Below are 23,326 nucleotides of genomic sequence, written 5' to 3'. Positions count from 1 at the left end.
AAGTGGATAACTTCACATTTATCCACATTAAATTGCATCTGCCATGAATTTGCCCACTCACCCAACCTATCCAAGTCACTCTGCATCCTCTTAGCATCCTCCTCACAGCTAACACTGCCACCCAGCTTCGTGTCATCTGCAAACTTGGAGATGCTGCATTTAATTCCCTCATCCAAGTCATTAATATATATTGTAAACAACTGGGGTCCCAGCACTGAGCCTTGCGGTACCCCACTAGTCACTGCCTGCCATTCTGAAAAGGTCCCGTTTATTCCCACTCTTTGCTTCCTGTCTGCTAACCAATTCTCCATCCACATCAATACCTTACCCCCAATACCGTGTGCTTTAAGTTTGCACACTAATCTCCTGTGTGGGACCTTGTCAAAAGCCTTTTGAAAATCCAAATATACCACATCCACTGGTTCTCCCCTATCCACTCTACTAGTTACATCCTCAAAAAATTCTATGAGATTCGTCAGACATGATTTTCCTTTCACAAATCCATGCTGACTTTGTCCGATGATTTCACCGCTTTCCAAATGTGCTGTTATCACATCTTTGATAACTGACTCCAGCAGTTTCCCCACCACAGACGTTAGGCTAACCGGTCTATAATTCCCCGGTTTCTCTCTCCCTCCTTTTTTAAAAAGTGGGGTTACATTAGCCACCCTCCAATCCTCAGGAACTAGTCCAGAATCTAACGAGTTTTGAAAAATTATCGCTAATGCATCCACTATTTCTTGGGCTACTTCCTTAAGCACTCTAGGATGCAGACCATCTGGCCCTGGGGATTTATCTGCCTTCAATCCCTTCAATTTACCTAACACCACTTCCCTACTAACATGTATTTCGCTCAGTTCCTCCATCTCACTGGACCCTCTGTCCCCTACTATTTCTGGAAAATTATTTATGTCCTCCTTAGTGAAGACAGAACCAAAGTAATTATTCAATTGGTCTGCCATGTCCTTGCTCCCCATAATCAATTCACCTGTTTCTGTCTGTAGGGGACCTACATTTGTCTTTACCAGTCTTTTCCTTTTTACATATCTATAAAAGCTTTTACAGTCAGTTTTTATGTTCCCTGCCAGTTTTCTCTCATAATCTTTTTTCCCCTTCCTAATTAAGCCCTTTGTCCTCCTCTGCTGAACTCTGAATTTCTCCCAGTCCTCAGGTGAGCCACTTTCTCTGGCTAATTTGTATGCTTCTTCTTTGGAATTGATACTATCCCTAATTTCTCTTGTCAGCCACGGTTATTCATACATCCACCCTATAAGGCTCACAAGAATTTTGTATGTTTCAGTCAGATGGAATGTTACAGCATGGAAACGGACTATTCATCTCACGAAGACCATTCTGACCAATGGACACCCATCCATATTAATCCCATCTTTGAGTATATGTCCTCCTGTGTCTAGATGATTCAAGTATTCACTTAGGGCCTCACCCACATTGTTAACTTCGTAATTTTTGAGAATGATATGGAGAAGGGCAGGGATGCACCAGAAATTATGGTCTTCAATTAGGAAAGGCTAGTTTTGTTGTAAGACAAGATGATTGTAATGAACTGGAAACAATTACTTACAGATAGGTTGACATAGGATCAGTGGGAGTCATTCAAAATGGAGAAAGTGAACATTCAGAACTGAACATGTTCTGGTAAGTGAGAAATTAAGTCCAACAAACCCTGAACAGCAATGAACATTGAAAGCTGGATAAAGAAGAAAAAGTTATGGAAGAAATAAAGGGTAAAATTTTTACTGCTTTTCATTCTCCTTAACTCAGGAAAGTATATGCCTAGTCTATTACATCTGTCCTCATATGACAAGCCCCACTTTTCCAGGAATGAATTTGGTGAACCTTTATTGCATGATCTAAGTTGCAATTGCATCCTTTCTAAGGCAGGGATACCAGGCCTACACATTATTCCATATTCTTTTCTTATCAAGGCCCTGTATATTTGAGTTCAAATCCTCCTGTGATAATGACTAATGTACTCTTTTGTTTCTCTGATTGTTTCCTGTACTTGCATATCAACTTTTAGTGACGTGTACAGAAGAAATCCAAATCCCTGAACTCCTTTCAACTCGCATTATTTTAAAAAATACCTAGCTTTTCCATTCTTTTCAAACCAAAGTGGACAATTTCATATCTTTCCACATTAAATTCCACCTGTGTTCTTGCCTACTGAGCCTATCTGTATTTCCATGAAGCCTCTTTATATACCTCATAATACTTTGTATCATCAACAAAATGGAACATAATCCCCTCATCCAAAATCAGGGATCTGAGGGCAGATGCAATTTTAGCCCCACAAGGCATTCCAGCATCGTGCCACACACCGCAAGCCAGGCTTGAGTCACCGAGGAGGAAACTGACGAAGAGCCTATGAGACAGGTCTGACCAGTGCCACACCAGTCCACTGCATGCCAAGGTGTCAACTCTGCTACCGGCATGGCGAGGCAGGCCATGTGGCCTGGAACTGCCCACATCACAACCCAATGCAGCCATCAGGAAATGCCAAGACCTCCAGCAGAATCCCTCCATTATCGCCTCCCTGGGTGGGCCACATGTGAAGACCAAGGCTTGTACATGAACAACGTGGTGGTGGGCATCAGGTGCTGTGGTAGTGGACCAGACAGGTGCAGCAACAACCACTGCCAGTCTCACAGCGGCCCACCACACAGTGGCCCAACACAATGCCGAAACCTGTGGTGAGACGATGCACACCACCACCAGCCATCCCAGCACAGCTCACTGTGCCCGTCATCAGCAAGCAACCACATCAGCAGCGCTACTGTGGTGTTCTCCAGCGAGACCGTCCAGGGAATGCGGGAGCTGTGGCAGTGGAGGAGCAAGGGCTTGGATCGGGACTAACAGTAACAGCTGAAAGACCTCCGGGACCAGCACCTTGACATCTTCATAGCCAGGGACAAGCAATGGTGGGCCCCTTCCCCTGCACCAGTGCCGGGAACTGCTAAGTTCTCATGGCCATGGACTACTTCACGAAGTGGCCAGAGGCATACACTGTTCCAGACCAGAGCACTACCACCACCACTGAGAGACTCATGCAGGAGTTCTTCTGCAGTTTTGGTACCTCCGAGGAACTTCACAGCGACCAGACGCACAATTTAGAGGCGCAGGTGTTTGGCGAGGTCTGAAGGCGGCAAATAATCGCCAAAATGTGGACCACCCACCTTCACCCACAGAGTGATGGCTGGTGGAGCACTTTAACCACACCCTGGCTACACATCTTGCCATCCTTGTCAGCCAGCACCAGCATGATTGAGATTGCCACCTACCCTTAGTCGTGTGGAGATACCGGACAGCAGTCCAGGAGAGCACCAGGTGTACACTGTCTGCACTCATGTTCAGGTGGATCTGGTGTTTGGCCGTCCTCCCAAGCCAGAGGTTCCTAGGGAGGCCAGGATGGAGTATCTGTAGCACCTCAGGGGTACTTGTGGGTTGATCACGATGCAGCTCGGCAGAACCAAAGCACAGGCAGCGGCTAACAAAATGACACCCGCATCCGGGGTCAGGACTTTACTGTGAGTCTACTGCCCCATCTGGAAGAAAGGACTATCCCCCAAGCTTGGAAGGGGCCAGGAGAGGTGCTCGACTGCATCTTCAATGTTGTGTACTGGGTGCAGCCGCCTGAGTGGCAGAAGGCAGGCATCCTCACCGGGACTTGCTAGCACCATATTGGCCCTTGGCCACATCACCCAGTGAGACTGAGGGAAAGAGGTGATACTCCATGTGCCCTGCCTCTTCCCTCACCAAACCATGCGTCCCTGGGAGGGCTACAGACACCCCCTGCTGTGCCCCAGGCGGCATCAACCACCACCAGGACTTTTGGGTTTTGTTGTGGATTCTAGGGATTGCTTGGGCTAGCTGATCCCTCAGGTGGGGGTAATGTGGTGCTCCGGCATTCCTAGCAACCAGCGCTTCTTATTGTTCTTGTTTTAAGATGCGTTTACGGTTTACGTGTTCAGTTGAATTATGGTGGGATGTTCAAGTTAATTTACTTTTGCTTGAGTTATACAGTTGTTCGCTTGTGTGTTTGTGCCACCCTGACTGTAAACAGAGTGTGTAATAATCACCTCCTCCGTCTGAATGTGACTGAGTTAGTTCTCACTGAGCCATGGCGCTCTGTCTGTTATTGTGTTTGTCTGTCATAATGGACCAAATGCTCACTACGATATTGTTTTTCCTACAATTGAGGAGATTAAGTTTCCCCTGGATTCATCAGCCAAATTTAAAAGAAGCCATCTCTACTTTTGGAACCGAAATAGTAAAGGAGTTTTGACAGCAAAATGATGCAAACATTTTAGTTGCTCCATAAAAATCTATCATACACTTGTTTTCTTGTAGTTTCACACTAGCCACACATTGATGGAAATTAATTCCTCTTGGTTTAAGAATGCTACCCATTGATTTGGAAAGTGGGGGGTGGGGGATTGAAGTTGTGATCACTATGTTTACATAGTCAGCCATTAATGTTCTGCACCAGTTGGAACACAGAGACACAAACATGAATACCAACATCATCATAGCCAAAGATGATGTAATTGCTGGCCTTACCAAGCAACTCATCAATGACTTGTCTTGTAGAATTTATTTGCAACCAATTGGAAAATTTTGGGGTCTTCAAAAAGAGGATAATCTGCTTTTGCTCCAGTTCTATGGGTTTTGAAGTGGTTAATTATACTTCTGTGGGGTGTGCAGATAGTCTTTGATGAGTAAGGTGTGCTGATGTGTAGGTGGGTTCTTTGGCTGCCTCTGCCTTTTGTTAGGTGCTCCTGCTGAAGATACTCAGTGCTCAACCAGTATGAGTGGTCACGAGCCATGGGTTTCAGTGACTTAACGAGTCATAGAATCACAGAACACTACAATCCAGAAACAGGCACCTCAGTATATCTAGTCTGTACCAGTGTGGTTTTCTGCCAAGTCCCAGCTACCTGTATCCATGCCATAGCTCTTACTACCTTTCTCATCCATGTACCTACTTAAACTTCTCTTAAATGTTACAAATGAACCCATCTCTATTACTTCCCCAGCAGTTCATTCCACACTCGCACCAACCTTTAATTTGAAGATGTTCCTCCTCAGATTCCCTTTAAGTATTTCTCCTTTCACCCCAAAACTATGACCTCTAGTTCTAGTCTCACCCAACCTGAGGGAAAAAGCCAGTATACATTTGCCCCATCCATTCTTCTCTTGTATACTTTGAATATGTCTATAAGATCTCCCCTCATTCTCCTATGCTCCGGAGAAAAAAGTCCTAACCTATTCAACCTACTCCTGTAACTGAGGTCCTCAACTCCTGGCAACATCCATGTAAATTTTCTCTGTACTCTTTCAAGCTTATTGATATCTTCCCTATAAGTCAGTGATCAGAACTACACATAATACCCTGAATTTGGCCTCACCAATGCCTTATACAACTTCAACGGAGGAATGAGGATTTTGCAAATTTTCAGGGAAAAGTTGAGAACATCCTTGAAGCATTTTCTCAAACCACCTGAAAATCTCATGCCATGAAGGAGCTCAGTGTCTGCTGTAGGAATCTGGAGTTAGGTATGACAATAACATGGCATGCTTATCAGAGCTGCTTCAGCATCACCAGAACTTAAGTGCTGGAGATACTGTCTTACTAATCTTGCTAACTGGAATTAGCAACGTTGATATCTCTCCAGTACCTTGAATTTCCTGGTGTAGGTAGTCCTGGTAGGCCATTATCTTCATGCTGAGTTTATGTCGTCTGTAGCATTCTGGAATGGTCAAGAAGTAAATGCTTTGAAGACAGTGGTCATCTGCAGTTACAAGTAGCAGTAGTGTGATCACTCGAGTCAAGTATGATATCCTCCAAAGGGGTTATTCCCTTAATAGAGAATGTCTGTGCGTAACCTTTTTATCATGGGGATGCTGGTACACGGACAACCACTTCACAATCCTTGACAGTTTGGGATCAGAGTCCAGTGGCATGACTTGCAAAGCTACTGGGGACCTTTCACTGCTGCAGCCTTCCTCCACCTTCACTGCCAATTGTGATATGTCGTCATCTTCTGCCAGCTCTACCGCTGAGGTCTTGGTTGGGTCACTCCTTGTCTGGAACCTCTCCTTTGACCATGCTCTCATGGGTGATCCCACCAGGAGCTAAGCTTCAGATGACATTGCTCTTGGGATCGGGAACTCACAAGCCTCTCCACCATGACAAGGTGATGATCCTTAGAGAAGACAGTTACAAGTGAAGTATAACTACAAGATCCACCTGGGAGCAGATTTCCTAGGAAGCTTATAGTGTCGGACTCAACCTAATACTACAAGGTCTATCCTGGAAAGTACTTCTCTTCAGAGAAATGAAGCAACTTTATGAATAAAAATCTTGTTTCACGAATACAACCTACTCAGATAAATATCTTCAGAGCATGCTATTACCCATGATGCTCTCCTCTCTGCTGACCTCCCAGAAGCAAGGTATTATTACTGTTGATGATCATATTACTCTGTGTCAGGCTGTTTTGAGGCAGCTGAGGCATTAACTTATACAAACTGGAGTCCCACTGCTTCTGAAGTTCATAAATTAACATCTTTATCACAAGCACTGTATTCAAAGCGTTTCCTAGCAATAGGTAAGAAAGCACTGAAAATGTATGCAACACACATTAAAGTTGCTGGTGAACGCAGCAGGCCAGGCAGCATCTGTAGGAAGAGGTGCAGTCGACGTTTCAGGCCGAGACCCTTCGTCAGGACTTTGATGCGTGTTGCTTGAATTTCCAGCATCTGCAGAATTCCTGTTGTACTGAAAATGTATTATTTTATATGTATAGCTTTAGAAGCCATAGAGTACTACAGCACAGGAACAGGCTGTTTGGCCCATCTAGTCCATCCAGACCTGATCTACTGCCTAGTCCCAATTATTGACACTGGTTCAGGAGCCTAATAGTTGAAGGGTAATAACTGCTCCGGAACATAGTGGTATAGCACCTCTGGCCCCCATACCTCCTTCCAGATGGCAGCAGTGAGAAGACAGCATGGCCTGGATGGTGGGGATCCTTGATGATGGATGCTGCTTTCTTACAGCAGTGCTCCTAGTAGATGTGTTCAATTCACTTTGAATCCAACCTTTATCCTAAACTTATGAGCTCTATGCTTTCACCGTATCTATATACCTCATAATAAGGGAATAATTATAAGCCAATTAAAATCATACTTCAATAGTCTGTTTTGAGAAACCAGGTAAATTGATAAATTGATGGATTTCCGTGTTTGACGTATATACATTGTTAAATGACCAACTGTCTCAGCAGTTGGAATTGTTCCATAATGAAACAATTTTAAGTAAGTTTATTGCCTACCACATTGCACGCACCCCTCTTTATCCCACCCTTGTCATTTACAAATCCTACCCTTGTTCTCATACTATTGAAACACCTTGCAGCAGATTCATTTCATGTTCAATATTTGACTATATCAAGTATTTATTCCCATCGCATTTTATTTTTAATTCCTTTTCCAATCTCATTGAATTAATTTCTTGCAAAAAAAGTGCCAGTTAGAACAATCTCTCCTGTGAGTCAGAATTTTGTATGATTTAGATGTTTCTTTGACCATTTAACTTATAATCTAGTCTAACACTTCAGTTTGCTATTGATTAAGTGTGGCACTTATGCAGATGTTCTTTGAACTATATGTCAAGCTGAATACTGGGCGTCAAAGATGGATTTCACCATTGAAGAGAAGCAAGGTAGGCGCCATATTTCTAGATCAACACTTACTTATTAAAGAGTTCAACGGAAAAAAAATTACCTTCTCATTTTATACTCTTACTGTTTTTAGGATTTGGCTGTGTGTAAAAATTAGCTGCAGTGTTTCCCTAAATTAGGGAAAATAACAATAATAATAATAATAGTAATAAAATAATAAATACTTCATTGATTCCCAGTAAATACTACATAACAAAATACTTTATGATCATATAGTGCATTAGGATAGACTAAGGCCATTAAAGGAACCATCAAATTTAGGTTCCTTCCTTACTACTTCATTTGGATTCAATTCGTGACTAGCCAGTTTCATTTTCTTGGTCACATGTTTGCCAATATTTGTCAGTTTTTCCAATCATTTTGCAGCAACCCCACCTAATTCAAAGCTGTCATCATTCCACCTCCTCCAAAATTCATACATAAATATACCATTATCTTTAATGACTTCCAAAATGCAGCTTTCACTCTATTAATTTCTTGAACTTCAGGATAATTCCATCCAGCATTTAATTGACAAAACTCCTCCATTCTGCTGTACAATACAGAAACAACATTGAGCCAAACTTTAAAGGAATGAACAATGTTATGATATTGTGGCCATTAAAGTAATAGGCCTTTAATGGAGAATCATTCAATCTATTCTTCCCTCTGCAAGATTCATATCATTTGCAGAATCTTTGCAGCATTCCAAATTCAATCTTCAGGTCTTTTCAAACTGCTATTTTTGTGGGCTTGATGTAGATTGATGTTGAGGAATGCATTCTTGGTAACAGCTTTATTTAAAACAAAAACTCAAAATAACAACATTGTTATACTGCACACAGAAGGTACCACCATGGCTATATTTTCCCTCTCTAGGGAAATCTGGACAGATTACTTTAATGGCCACAATATCATAATGTTGTTTGTTCTTTTAAAGGTTGGCTCAATGTTGTATCTGTATTGTATGACAGAATGTTCAATAAATTAATAGATCATAAACTTAGCTGCAGAAGTCAAATGATAGGCTTCAAATTATTTTTCCTGGCATGTCCATACATTGACCAGTCAGCACCAACAATTTACATCCATAGACCTTCCTTATTTATTACTGACAGGTATCAATAGAACTTTCACATTAGTTTATTCCCCACCATGAATTTTATTCCAAGACTCTGCTTGTATTGACCAAATGCAAGTTGAACATCATCATGTTTGAGCTGTCAAAAGGAGTTATCAGGTACTAATTTTCATGGAGAAAGTTAATAGGAAGAAATCAAAATGTTAACACATTTTTATTTTAATCCAATACTGACGATAAAAATGTATTATTGGATGCATTCGAAGAATATATTTCAGTATCCTGTCATATCACTGGTTTTAGCTTGATTCTTAGAGTCTTTTTTGTGATGTTCCTTCATTTTGACAATGCGTCTATATTATTTTCAGTTCTACAAAATATCAGTTTATTTGTTATTATACCAAACTACTTGCTATCCAGCATCACAATGTGGCTGAATCCATATACTTACTTGAGCTTGGTGCTGGAAAACCACTATTTTTTTTTTATCAGTTGTTATTAAAGGCAATGTGTCTCCAGCTTTGGCTCTCAGTCTTCCTAGTGTCTTTCTACTCAAACATAGCCAGCACTTTTCAAAATACTAGGAGGAACTGAAAGCATAAATAGAGGGAAAGCAATTCCACTGGCTGTAGAGCTAAATATGAGGTTACATTGTCTAAAAATGAAGTGCCTTGACCTGAAATGTTAACTCTCAATTTCTCTCCATTTGATGCTGCCTGATTCACTCTTTTATGTTGTTTCAAACTCTGGTACCTACATTCCCTTATGTCCTCCCTGTGTAGCCTGGATTGAAGTTAGAAAAAACTTGTACACCCAAGCAATGGGGAAAAGTTTGGAACCTTTCTCACCCCTGCATTTGATGCTGGATCAATTATTAACTTGAAATCTAAGACTGATAGATTTTTGTTAATCAAATGAAATGAAAAGCAAAAGAAAAAAGACAGATTGATGTTGGTGATGTGCCATATTCTAGTTGAATGGCAGAGGTTAAGATAATCCCATTCCTTGTTCCTCTCAGGGAGTATTCTGGAGTTATATGAATATACTGTAGCAGATATAAATTCAAGCAAGAACCAGTTTTCAGTTATTATTGTAACTTGCAAGCAGTAAATTGACATTAAAAGCATAGGCTGGTGCACAGACTCAGAGATATGATTTGCAAAATGTGACCATGAGATGTTTGCATATGGGTTGTGTTAACTGGCCCACATCAATGGAGGCAACTATGTGTTTAAGTAATTTACACCATTGTAAATAAGTTCAAGGAAGTTTGCAGTTAATTTGCCCAGCAAAGGTATATTTGAACATTCAGAGGTGTCTCCCACTGTAGATATGCAATTCACAGAAAGCATTTTCAATCCAAAGTATTGTAACTATTGAAATTGTATTGAATCACCTTCTATTACCATTGATCTTAAGGGTATAAAAATGTGATGCACTTTTGAGTTTGTGAGACACCATTGTGAGGATCTCCAGAAGTGTGTCTGCTTGTTGCGATGAAGAAAGACCTTTATATCACCAGCCTCAGTGTCTCTCCAGTGACTCACAATCACAACAGTTCCTAAATGATTTGAAAGGGAAAACAGAGCAAGAAATAACTCAGAGATAAAGGCTAAGGCCCTTTATGCCTGCTTTGCTGCTGCTTGTGCATGGGAGAGGGGAGCAGGGGAGACTTTGGGGTTCTAACATTATAATTGTCACACATTCTTTCGGGGCACTCTTCTTTCTTTCCTGGATGTCTGTGAAGAACAAGAATTTCAGGATGTATAATGCTTACATTTCTGATATTAAATGGAACAACTGAACTCTACCCATGATATTGTGATCCATATGTGGATCTCCTTCACAATGAACTTCTTTCTTCTTGTCACCGAGCTTCTTTCCTAATGTCTGGTTAGTCAAGCTCTCAGCAGCTGAGACTTTTCTTATACTATTGCCCCTGCTCTTAACAGGGTTTTTTGTTCCCCTCATTCATCATCATCGTCATCTAATTTTGTTCCTTTTAAGAAAACATTCTGGATACATTTTCCAGTCTTCAGTCTTTATATCTATGATCCTGAATTATTTATTGCTCTGCATTCTAGGGTCAAAGAACCAACAGGTCTCTCAACAGCTTCTGGCCTCTCAAGCCTGTTTCACCAAGCAGTGAGTACATGGATATCTGTTACCTAACTCAATACATCCATTTTGTCCTATAACCTATATCTGAAAAGAAAACCCACTAATCTCAGACATCAGATTTAAAGTTAACAATTGACTTAGAATCCAAACTTTGCAATATTGAAATATTCATAATTTCAAAACTTTGATTTCTAAAGCTGTAAGTTTTAGAAAAAAAAGTATCCTGCCTTTAGACCCTACAATGAATGGAATTGATTTTACATCATATACTCTATCATTTCTCTTTAATATAATGAAAACTTTGATTAAAAGCACCCCCTGGTCTTCTAAAATTGTGTGCATTCACACCTACCTCATATATTTTGTTTCCTGCATTTGCTCTTGATATTTGGATGTTAAGTGCACCTAGCCACTCCCAGTCTCATTGAATTTCCACATCCTCCACTTATTTTCCACTTACAAAAGCACTCGTTCTGTACCTTTAGTTCCAACATAAATGAACGTACATTTATCTTAATGGAAACCAACTTTCCACGGTCTTATAGTTTACTAACATCACTGTTTAATGTAATGGATCCAATTTTTTACTAGCTATGCTATTTCACTGATTGTCAAATTTTGCTATGTAGCATCCCATTTTGTCACATCAATTAGTTACAAATATGGGGAAGAGTTGAAGCTCAAAACAGAACCTTGCGTGCCAGCGCGAGATCCATCATGCCGATTTTCCTACCTCTTTAGATGCTCTTAGACATTGACATAGTAACTTCAATTTCTTTGTTTGCTAAGGTTTATTGTATGTAGTTCTTCTAGCCGTCCACCATGGCGGAGGATCCGTAGAGGAATTGGCGTTAGTGTCCTGTCCCTGTAAAGTTTTCTTTTACGTCTTCTGTCCAAGATTCGCGAGTCAATCGGGAGATTCCCGGAGGAAATAAAATCGGCAGAGATATACGTTGATGTCCCCGTCCCTTCCGTCATAAATTATATTTTGATTTCCCTTTTTAAATTGAAATTTAGTCCCTTCATAAAAATCGGGAGATTCTGGGGTTAAACTCTGCTCCAGACCTTAAAAGTTATTACTCAAAACCGGGCAGTTGTAGCGAGAGCTTCTTCCATTGAATAGAGGACGGAGGGTTTGTCTACATAATTTGCAAAAGTTGTAAAATTCCCCACAATGTTATTTAAAGTTCAGCGGGGAACTTTTGTTGATTCTATTATCTATTCTCTAATATCATAAGCACAGCAAACCCACTGATAATTTATTGTATGCCGATTTGCGGTGCTCATTCTTAACTCGCGTGTTTGTCGCTGGCGACTTAGCATTAACAGGAATATAAAAATGGAAGTTTGCTCCTCCCTTTCCCGACTTGTAATTGTGTCTGACACTTTTCTACTTGAAATACTCAAAGTACAAAATACTACGGTTGATCTTAATCTTGAAACAAAACACTGTACTTAACTGATTGGGTAAGTCTTGAGTTCAGATCATCTCTTCAGCCACTGACGTGAAGTACAGGAAGACCTTTAGTCTGTAGAGGCTCGTCCCATTGATAAGTAATATCAAGCTGTCTCTTCTTGCTCCCTCTCCTCAAAATTAACGTCATATGAGATTTTTTTTGTGATTTCTCGTCTGAATAATTAGGTTCTTACTGAAAGATTATTGCAAAGTAATGTATTACCTGCAGTCACCTGTTTACTAATGACTATTTAAGAGTTAGGTCTCGTCTATTGCTTTCCATTGGGTTCTCGGTGCCTGCTTCGGGGTTTTTATATCTGCATTGTATTTGGTTACAAACAAATTTTAAAAAACGTTTCATAATGAAATTCAAAAAACCTTAAACTACAGATCAGACAAGTTGGCGCTCCAGAATCGCCAAAGATGTCTCCGAAAACCGGCGGTCCTCCGGTATACCGCCATACGCGCGTTCTCTCCTCTCGGGAGGTCACTTGACGGGGTGCGGAGTTCGCGAGGGGAGCAGCGGCGCAGGCGTACTGTCGGATGACCCGGAGGGAGCCGGTACTGCTGGTGCTGTGGTTGCGGCCGCCATCTTGGCGGAGTTTTTTCCCTCCCCCGCCACCCCACCCCCCCCTTCCCTGCGCTTCAGTTTCGTGCGGCAGCAGCAGCGCGAGAGAGAGCACGTGAAGGCGGAGGTCTGCTCGAGTCGGCGTGCGGGACGAAGGCATTGCGGCCTCAGTGACGGCGGGGGGGAGGGAGGGAAGGGGTGGGGAGGCCAGGCAGCGGGAGCGAGCGCCAGAGAGGCGGCCCAGGAGATTTCGGATCGGAGAGGAAAAGCACCGGATAGCGCGTGTCCCAGCTGCCGGCCTCGGAGCTCGCACCCGCGCCAACCATGCCGTCGGTAACGTTACCAGCCAAGGAGAACGCGCTCTTCAAGCGGATCCTGGTGAGTGCGATCAGAGCTGGTGGGGGCGACCTCCCCCCCATAAGTTATTAACAACCAGGGGAGGGGGGGGTTTGCCGGCTCCACTCCCGCTCCCCATGCGGAAACTGCGGCTGCACCATTTTAGTGGCATTAAAACCCCTATCGTGTCGCCGGCCGGTGTCTGTGTGAGTGTGTCTGACCACCCTCGCTTCAGCAACGCCGCAGCCTTCGCCCTGCCGCCCTCGCCGCGACCGGCTGGGCCCTGCGCCAGCGCTGTTCACGTCCACAAGCCACTCTTCCTTGACTCCCGCTCAGCCGGTAGGACGATCTGTTTCTGCCGCTTGGCTTCGGGCCTGTAGACCGGGCAGGCTCCTCAAGAAGAGTTTATCCATTCTTGCCTCGTCCTAGGAAGTAGGCATCCTGTACGGTTTCAAGTAGCCGTCTCTTGCCGGGCCTGGAGATTTCACCTTCCCCTGCCAGGCCAAGCCAAACACGTGAACGGTGCTTGGGCGTTGGATTAGAGGCCGGAACGAGGTTTAGTGTCGCTCTCTGCTTTTTGTTAGCGTGGCCCAGGCCTTGCAACACCCCTTTTGTTAGAAAGGGTTTGACTTAAAAAAAAATAAATCCAATTTTTCTTGTGTTATGTGAATAGGCTGTGAATTAACTGCCTGAAATCGGGTAAAGCACATTTTATGCAGATGCTGATTCCTTAAACATGAAAATAAACTTGCTCTGAGATAGATGGTTCTGCTCATCTAGAGTATACTGGGTTTCGTAATCTCTATATGAAGTTATCCAGTGATTTAGATTTATCGAGTCCCAGATATATTATGGTTACCAGTGAAATTAAGAGGAAAGTGAGTGTGTTCAATCATTTTATATAATATCTTGCATCAACTGTCTCCAGGAAAATAGAATTAATGCTGAAGTTGAGTGTGTAACTCATCTATACTCCAGAAATAGACTGGTTTAATGTGTAATAAAACAAGTTTTTGGTGTAGTTTTCCTGGTATGTAATGTTAATATAAATAATGTAATTGTAAAAATAATAAGGCAAGAAGTTGTTATGGTATGAATATGGACGCAAGTTAGAGCCTTTTTCTATAGAAAATATGTATTTAAATATTAAATGTTTTATTCACAATCCCTGTAAAGTATTGTCTTGATAACGTCTGAGAATTCTGATGATTAGCTTACCCCTGCTTTGCAGTTGTGAGGATGTGGTCACATTATTTGTGGAATTGTTAGGCTGTATGACCTGCATAATTCTAGGTTTATAAATAGTTAAATTAAATCTAATGTAATTGAAATGCAATATAAAAAATACATTTGTGTTAAGTTTCTCACTACCAAACACTGCCAAAAGTGATATCAACTTTACTAGCATTGTTTAATGGAATGGAAGTAACTTGATAATAAAGGATTTTGAGGAGGAAAGAACCAAAATGGATTATTGGATATTAATCATAAATTTCAGTGATATGGAGCATATATTGACCAGGACATTAACATCAACTTCCTACTTAGAATAGTATAATTGTGTCTATTTTGTCGATCGGAGAAAACAAATGTAGTTTCACTTTAATGTTTCAACTAAACTGCATCCCTCTTGCAGTAGAATTTGAACTCCTAACCAAGGCATAAACATTTACTTTTAAATTTAGGGTATCTCTTTTCTCTTGTATTTTACTTACAGTGAACTGAGATAGGGAGAAATGAAATTTCCAAAAACCAGAAGGTATTTAAGTATCCTGTCACAGATAAAGTTTCATATTAATCATAATTAATACTTATCATTCCGAAATGAATAGCTTTACAGCAGAAATTTAGTAACGTTGCAATGGCAAATATTATTATGTTAGGCTTTTAAGTTTAAAAATAGAAACTGGGGGAAAGAAGCAGTTATATAAATAATATTGGATATATTATCACTTCAAAGAAAAATGGGATTAAGCAAAGGCAACAAGGTTTAAAGTAACATGGTTTGATTACTTTGGGGTTCCTTGAGCACGCTACTAGACAAGATAAAAAAGAACCAATGGATGTGGAAGATGTTTGAGAAGTTTCTGAACAGGAGGTAATACTTTGGCTGCAGGGATCAAGTGATATGTTTTGAAGCTTGCTTTTGATACTAATAATCGAAGTTGGATTTTGATTATTAAGAAGAATGAAATCACCTTTCTCACAATGTGCATAAGTTGAATGTGCTGGTATGAAAATGGCAGATGGAATATAATATAACCCATGTATATGCCAGCAAAGCAGACCATTTGCTGCATGAGATTGGATAGTGTTGCTCCTTAAAGGGATTTAGAAGTGTATCATGCAGATGCAGCAAGCACTTGAGGGAAAAGACAATGATAACCTTCATTACAAAAGGGTTGAGTTCATGACTAGGAAGTCTTAAGGCTTTTTGCAATTATTAAAGGCTATGATGAGTCTGCACTTGGAATCTTGTGTACAGTTCAGAAAGGATATTGTTTTAGTAAGTGTTTATTAGGCTGGTTCCAGCAATAGTGAATTTGCCAGATGAGGACAGATTAGATGGACAGTTTCTGTTCTCTGGATGTGCATAAATGCAAATTCTTAAATCCTCAATTGGCTTGCTGCAAGAAAGATTTCTGATTGATTTATCTGGGACCAGCGGGCACAGTTACAAAACAAGGGCCAACTGGTTCAATTTTGATTCAACTCTGTTCAACTGAGATGAAGAGAATTGCTTCACTCCGAGCGAGGGATAAAGCCTTGAAATGTTTCACTCAAAGTCAAAATCAGGTTTGTCATTTGCACCAAGTACATGTGTACTCAGGCAATGAAAAGCATCACAGACACAGGAATCATACAAGCAGCACTCGCAAGTAAAGCAGAAATTAAAGATAAATTGTACACAACCTTTTATAAGAAAAATACGATTTTAATGAAAAAACAAAGCTCCTTCTAGTGTAAAATGATCACAATGTTGCTAACAAGAGAGAATCTGCAGATGCTGGAAATCCAAGCAACACACAAAATACCGGAGGAATTCAGCAGGCCAGGCAGCGTCTATGGAAAAGGTACAGATGACGTTTCGGATCAAAACTTTTCGGCAGGACTAATGTTGCTAAACTGTGTGATTTGGGTTATTACTCTTGGTTCAACAACTGAATGATTGAAGGAGCTGATCTTCAGCCTGGTGGTCTGGGACTTCAGGATTCTGTATCTCTTGCCTGATGATTACCTCAGAAAGATGGCTAGATGGTGGACGTCTACAGATGTCGCTTAAGGCAGTACCTCCTGTAGATACTACCAATGGTGTTGATGTATTGCATGGAGTCAATTACTATGCAGCTTCTGATATTCAGATCACCTTACCAGGCCCTGATACAGCCAGTCAAGGTACTGTCAAGATATTCTGATGTTTTATGGATTATCTATTGTGTACATTCAAAAGCAGGATAGTAGGTTTCTGGTTATTACTTCATTCCTTGATTACTTTAATGCTGGAAAATGGGATTTGATTTGCCATGCTATGCATGATTGGGTAGACTAGGATGGCCCTCGCTTCTGTTCTTAAATAAGTTTGGGGTGGTGGATGAAGCGCTGTGATTTTATCATTTTATCAGGTGTAATGTAACAAATGCTAATTGCGAATAATGAAAATATTCTATTAAATGTACTAGGTTAGTGGCCTGATTGTGAACGTATTCTATTAATTTAGTGTGTATGAGGGCAGGAATAAGATGTTCATCCTTGCAAACCTGTTCTGGCATTTGGCTGAAATCAAAGTCATTATATCTTCTTTGCCTTCCTGTGTTTTACCAAATTAAAATCCATTTCTAACAATACTTAATCTGAATAACCTCAAATCCCTTTGAGAGGATGGAATCCAGTTTTATGATATCCTTTATGTGTAAAATAATTGTTCCTGATCTCAGTCTTAAATAGCCTGAATCAAATTATAAGATTCACACTGTCGATTCTGTTGAATCGCACCGTCACTTAAAGTAGCACACACAAAATACTGGTGGAACGCAGCAGGTCAGGCAGCATCTATAGGAAGAGGTACAGTCGACGTTTCAGGCCAAGACCCTTTGTCAGAACTAACTGAAAGAAGAGATAGTAAGAGATTTTCACCCTGCCCTCAAATTTACCTGGTCCATTTCCGACACTTCCCTCCCCTTTCTTGATCTTTCTGTCTCTATCTCTGGAGACAGCTTATCTACTAATGTCTACTATAAGCCTACGGACTCTCACAGCTACCTGGACTATTCCTCTTCCCACCCTATCTCTTGCAAAAATGCCACCCCCTTCTCACAATTCCTCCATCTCTGCCGCATCTGCTCTCAGGATGAGGCTTTTCATTCCAGGACGAAGGAGATGTATTCTGTTTTTAAAGAAAGAGGCTTCCTTTCCTCCACCATCAACTCTGCTCTCAAACGCATCTCTCCCATTTCATGCACATCTGCTCTCACCCCATCCTCCTGCCAACCCACTAAGGATAGGGTTCCCCTTGCCCTCACCTACCACCCCACCAGCCTCCGGGTCCAACATATAATTCTCCGTAACTTCCGCCACCTCCAACGGGATCCCACCACTAAGCACATCTTTCCCTCCCCCCCTCTCTCTGCATTCCGCAGGGATCGCTCCCTACACAACTCCCTTGTCCATTCGTCCCCCCCATCCCTCCCCACTGATCTCCCTCCTGGTACTTATCCGTGTAAGCGGAACAAGTGCTACACATGCCCTTACACTTCCTCTCTTACCACCATTCAGGGCCCCAAACAGTCCTTCCAGGTGAGGCAACACTTCACCTGTGAGTCGACTGGGGTGATATACTGCGTCCGGTGCTCCCGATGTGGCCTTTTATCTATTGGCGAGACCCAATGCAGACTGGGAGACCGCTTTGCTGAACATCTATGCTCTGTCCGCCAGAGAAAGCAGGATCTCCCAGTGGCCACCCATTTTAATTCCACGTCCCATTCCCATTCTGATATGTCTATCCATGGCCTCCTCTACTGTCAAGATGAAGCCACACTCAGGTTGGAAGAACAACACCTTATATTCCGTTTGGGTAGCCTCCAACCTGATGACATGAACATTGACTTCTCGAATTTCTGTTAATGCCCCTCCTCCCCTTCTTACCCCATCCCTTACTTATTTTTTTTCCCCTTTCTCTCTTTTTTTCCTCCCTCTGTCCCTGTCACTATAACTCCTTGCCTGCTCTCCATTTTCCTCTGGCGCTCCTCTCCTCCTGTCCCATGATCCTCTCCCTTCTCCAGCCTTGTATCCCTTTTGCCAATCAACTTTCCAGCACTTAGCTCCATCCCTCCCCTCCTGTCTTCTCCTATCATTTTGGATCTCCCCCTCCCCCTCCCACTTTCTTGTCTCTTACTATCTCTTCTTTCAGTTAGCCCTGACAAAGGGTCTTGGCCCGAAATGATGACTGTACCTCTTCCTATAGATGCTGCCTGACCTGCTGCATTCCACCAGCATTTTGTGTGTGTTGCTTGAATTTCCAGCACCTGCAGATTTCCTTGTGTTTGCGTCACTTAAAGCGTCCTGTTTATATGTCTTAATGATATAACTCAAGAATACAAGCCAGATTTATGCAGTCTGTTCTCATAATTTAATATTTTAATCTCTGGTACAACTTAAGTAAATCCATTCTATACCAACTTCTTGGTCAGTGGTCATTCAGTATTGAATGTCCAAAACTAAATGTATTTTAGAAGGGGATTAGCTGAGGCATCATAGAACTGAAAAATTACGTTCACAGTTATACATTCAAATAACCCTGAAGAGGCCAATATTTCATTGGTTGCCTTGACTATTTGCACTTGTGCACTAGGTTTTAGTAATTTGCCTAGTTGGGCACCCACTCTCTTTTTGACTGCTGAACTTCAAGCCATTTAGAGAAAATAATATCCAAAATGGGTAACTTTGTAATTTTTGAAAATTTAATTCTATTTGCAAAATAGAATTCTGTGGAGAATCTTCTACTGCAGTGTTCACTGGTTGCAATTTTAGATGTTGACTTTATTCCATCCAAGTTATAGGTTTCATGCTAGGACTACATGGAGGCTACTGTGTAATGCCATTTGACACATGCTAGAAATCAGAACAAGCTCTTTATCCCCTTTGCTTCAAATCTGAACAATTTTTGATCTATATCAGAAGTCTTGCCTCCAGCTCTGCTCTTTTCATAATAGCTTCTCATATAGAACTTAATTGTGTTCTGGAATTCTGTGTACAGACTTTCTCCTATTTATCAAATGGAATATTATCTCAAACTCTAGCAATTATTCAGATGCAACCTATCCATTGCAGCTTTATTTTAGCTGTCATCACCAGGTTCTGTGCTTGTCCATGAAAATGAAATTCCAGTCGCTAATTATTACATGGGTCCAACAGGTTTTAAAGCCAGCATGGCAGAACCTTACTTAGAAGCTTGCATAGATTCAGAGTGTCATCTAAAGCTATGATCAGCTTCATAGATGTGCGGTGAGAGTATATTGACCGGTTGCATCAGGGTCTGGTGTGGAAACTCCAATGTCCAAGAGCTGAAAAGTCTACAGAAAGTAGTGGAAGCAGCCCAGTCCATTACTGGAAAAGTCTTCCACCACTCACATCTACAAAGAGTACTGCTGCAAGAAAGTTGCATCCATCGTTCAGGCCATGCTGTCTTCTCGCTGTTGGAAAGCAGTACAAGAGCCTTAGCTCCCACACACCAGGTTCATGAAGTTATTCTCCTTTGACTTATCAGGCTCCTGAACAAGCATGGATAACTTCAGTCACCACAACACTGAACTGATCATTGAATGCAACCTATGGACTCAATTTCAAGGACTCTGCTGCTCATGTTCTCGCTATTAGTTATTTACTGTTATTATTGCTGCATTTTTGCATATTGGTTGCTTGACAGTTTGTGTAGAATTTTTCATTGATTCTATTGTATACTACTGTGAATGCCTGCAAGAAAGTGCATCTCAGGGTAGGATATGGTGATAATAAACTTTGAACTTTGAAGCAATCTAGTTTGTTTTTTCTTCTTGAAACAATGAAATGATGCTTTGCAGTTCTTTCATCCTGAGGCACAATATTGGAAACAAACAAGCTTCGCACTTCAGACCTAGCTTTTGGGATGGTACTATTAGATCTTGAAGGCTTTTCTATCACATTTCATCATTTAACATTCTGTTTGAGCTACGAAGTTCCTTCCATTGAATTATTTTTAAACTCTTGGATGCCTTTGGTATTTAATCATCTTACATTGATGACCAGAAACAGAAGAATTGATTCCATAATTCTCGTTAATATTCATTAGTTTTAGCTGTGTTTGTTTTTAACAGATGGACATTTCCCTTTACGAATCTTTCAATATATTTGAGAATCTTTCATGCTGGTTTTTATGTTATTACACTTCTCTATAGATCTTTATAGTTTTTGTAGTCCTCCAGTTTTCCATTTTTCTATGAATTCATGTCTGTGGCTTTGTGCTTTCTTGATCTTTTTCTTCAGTTACTAGAGTAGGTCTTGCATGATAATGGTACCTGAAGGTCAAACACACAATTCCTTCCTTTTGGCGTTGTAAAATGTATTGCACAGTAAATAATTGTATGATCCAATTGTCCATGTTGGGGCTTCTTGATGGAAGTTGTTTTTGCCATTTGACTTTGTCTAATAAATTGGTTTATTGTCACATGTACCAAGGTACAGTGGAAAAACTTGCATATTATTCATCCATATCAATGTCATTATAAAAGTGCATTGAGATTGTACAAGGTAAAGTAAGAGTGCAGAATAAAGTACAGAGAAAGTGCAGTTAGAAAATTACAACGTCATAACAAGGTGACTAAGGTCAGGAATCTTATTGAATCGTACTAGGGAACTGTTCAGAAGTCTTATAACAGTGGACTGGTGGTATGTGCTTTCAGGCTTTTGTATCTTTCACCCATTGGGAGTCGGAAGAAGAAAAGAATGTCCAGGGTGGGATAGGGTCTTTGATTATGCTGGCTGTTTTACTGCAGCAGCAAGAAGTGTAGACCAAATCATTGGAGGGGAAGCTGTCATGTAAAGCTGTGATCCATCCAGATAGGATCCTTTCTATATAAATAGAAATAGGTTAGGTTAGAAATTGGTGCATATAAATTGGTTAGGATCAAAGGGAACATGCCAAATTTCTTTAACCTTCGGAGGAAGTAGAGGTGCTGGTGAGCTTCCTTGGCTGTAGCAAAAAAAAAACAGGACGGCTATTTGTGATGTTCAGTCCTAGAAAGTTGAAGTTCTCAACCTTCTTGATCTCAGCTCTATTGATGTAACCAGGAGCATGCGCACCACCCCGCTTCCTGAAGTCAATGACCAGGTCTTTTTCCCCCCCTCCCCCTTTTCCTTCTCCCTGGGCCTCCTGTCCCATGATCCTCGCATATCCCTTTTGCCAATCAACTGTCCAGCTCTTGGCTCCATCCCACCCCCTCCTGTTTTTTCCTATCATTTTGGATCTCCCCCTCCCACTTTCAAATCTCTTACTAGCTCTTCCTTCATTTAGTCTTGACGAAGGGTCTCGGCCCAAAACGTTGACTGTACCTCTATCTAGAGATGCCTGCCTGGCCTGCTGCGTTCACCAGCAACTTTGATGTGTGTTGCTTGAATTTCTAGCATCTGCAGAATTCCTCGTGTGTGGCCAGGTCTTTTGTTTTACTGACATTGACGGGAAAAGTTGTTGTAATGACATCTTGTCGCAAGGCTCTCTATCTCCTTCCTGTACTCCCAACACATTGTTATATGAAATGTACCTCGCTGTGGTGGTATCACATACTTAGTTTTGTTGTATAAATGCAGCATTGTTATTTGTAATCAACTTGGTGATAGCAACTACTGTGGTGTAATCACTCACAGAATAAAAAAAGTTTCTCCTGGATATTTTTATATGAATTTGCATTTATATGAATCCTCAAATTTGATTGCCTGTTGAAATGATATTTTAAAAAGACAAAGTTCAGTGAAGTTACAAATTCAGATTCCACAACCTGTGCAAGATGTAGTTAAAATTGTTCATTTTACCAAGGGTTGAATGCACAAAATTTGTTGGTGGTTCAGACTCTGTTGGTGGTTTCCATTCAGTTCACTATTACCTTGGAGCTTGGGATTTTTCTGTTTACATGTATTCAGTTGTGGAGATGTTGGGCAGTCACATGCATTGGTATGGAGCCCTGTCATGATTTGTTTGCTATGTACACCCCTGAGTTTTCACTCTTGGGGAATTCATCTAAGTTCTTGGATGAAGTAATGTATCTTAACGTGGTTTCAGCCTTTTAAGGAGAAGGTTGGGCTAGAGAATTATTATTAAATCAACAGAAGAATTTTTTATGAAGTCAATGGCATTTGTAGTCTGATCTGAGACAGGTCAGAATCACGTTTAATATCACTGGCATATGTCGTGAAATTTGTTGTTTAGCAGCAGCAGTACATTATGATTTTAAAAAAACCTAAAAATTATATTAAGGAATATATTTAAAATATTAAAGTGCAAAAAGAGAAGGAAAAAAATTGAGTTAGTATACATGGGTTCATTGTCCATTCAGAAATCTGATGGTGGTAGAGAAGGAGCTGAGAAATGTTGCATGTGTGTCTTTAAGTTCCTGTATCACTACCTTGATGGTAGCAATGAGAAGAGGATATATACTAGGTGATAGGAGTCCTTCATGATGGGTGCTGCTTTTCTGAGATGTCACCTTTTGAATATGTCCTCGATGTTCGGGAAACTAGTGCAAATGACGGGTCTGGCTAAGTTTGCAACTTTCTGCAGCTTTTTACCGATCCTGTGCATTGCCCCTCCTATACCAAATGACGATACAACCAGTTAGAATGCTCTCTGTGGTACATCTGTTGAAATTTGAGAGAGTCTTTGGTGTTATACTGTGATGTGGCACTCAGTAAATGTACTCCTTACACACACATTCACTCACACACAAACATTGCCTCGTCATTCTGCTGTTGTGAGTGTGCTTCAGTGTCTTCTCTGG

General features: G+C 41.2%; 1 protein-coding gene and 1 long non-coding RNA gene across 5 annotated transcripts in view; one reads left to right on the top strand and one right to left on the bottom strand.

Moving 5' to 3' along the window:
• The window catches only part of LOC140196659 (uncharacterized), a 54,261-nt gene extending 41,243 nt beyond the window's left edge, over positions 1–13,018 (bottom strand). For both annotated transcript variants that reach the window (XR_011885772.1, XR_011885773.1), the window contains exons 1-2: positions 12,624–13,018; positions 12,405–12,531 (exon numbers count right to left, since the gene is read on the bottom strand). This is a non-coding gene — a long non-coding RNA (uncharacterized lncRNA). The remainder of the gene's footprint in view (positions 1–12,404; positions 12,532–12,623) is intronic.
• Positions 13,019–13,023: 5 nt separating this feature from the next.
• The window catches only part of naa15a (N-alpha-acetyltransferase 15, NatA auxiliary subunit a), a 68,782-nt gene continuing 58,479 nt past the window's right edge, over positions 13,024–23,326 (top strand). For 2 of the 3 annotated variants that reach the window (XM_072256205.1, XM_072256206.1), the window contains exon 1: positions 13,027–13,346. In XM_072256205.1, coding sequence (XP_072112306.1) covers positions 13,293–13,346 — 54 coding nt within the window. In that variant the 5' untranslated portion in view covers positions 13,027–13,292. Of the gene's footprint in view, positions 13,347–23,326 lie in introns of all 3 variants that reach the window. The other variant, XR_011885771.1, reaches the window with a different exon arrangement.

This window comes from Mobula birostris, chromosome 4 (assembly GCF_030028105.1).
Source record: "Mobula birostris isolate sMobBir1 chromosome 4, sMobBir1.hap1, whole genome shotgun sequence".
NCBI classification, from domain to species: domain Eukaryota; kingdom Metazoa; phylum Chordata; class Chondrichthyes; order Myliobatiformes; family Myliobatidae; genus Mobula; species Mobula birostris.
The sequence above is the reverse complement of the archived record's forward strand: the minus strand, read 5'-3'. Positions and strand labels throughout refer to the sequence as shown.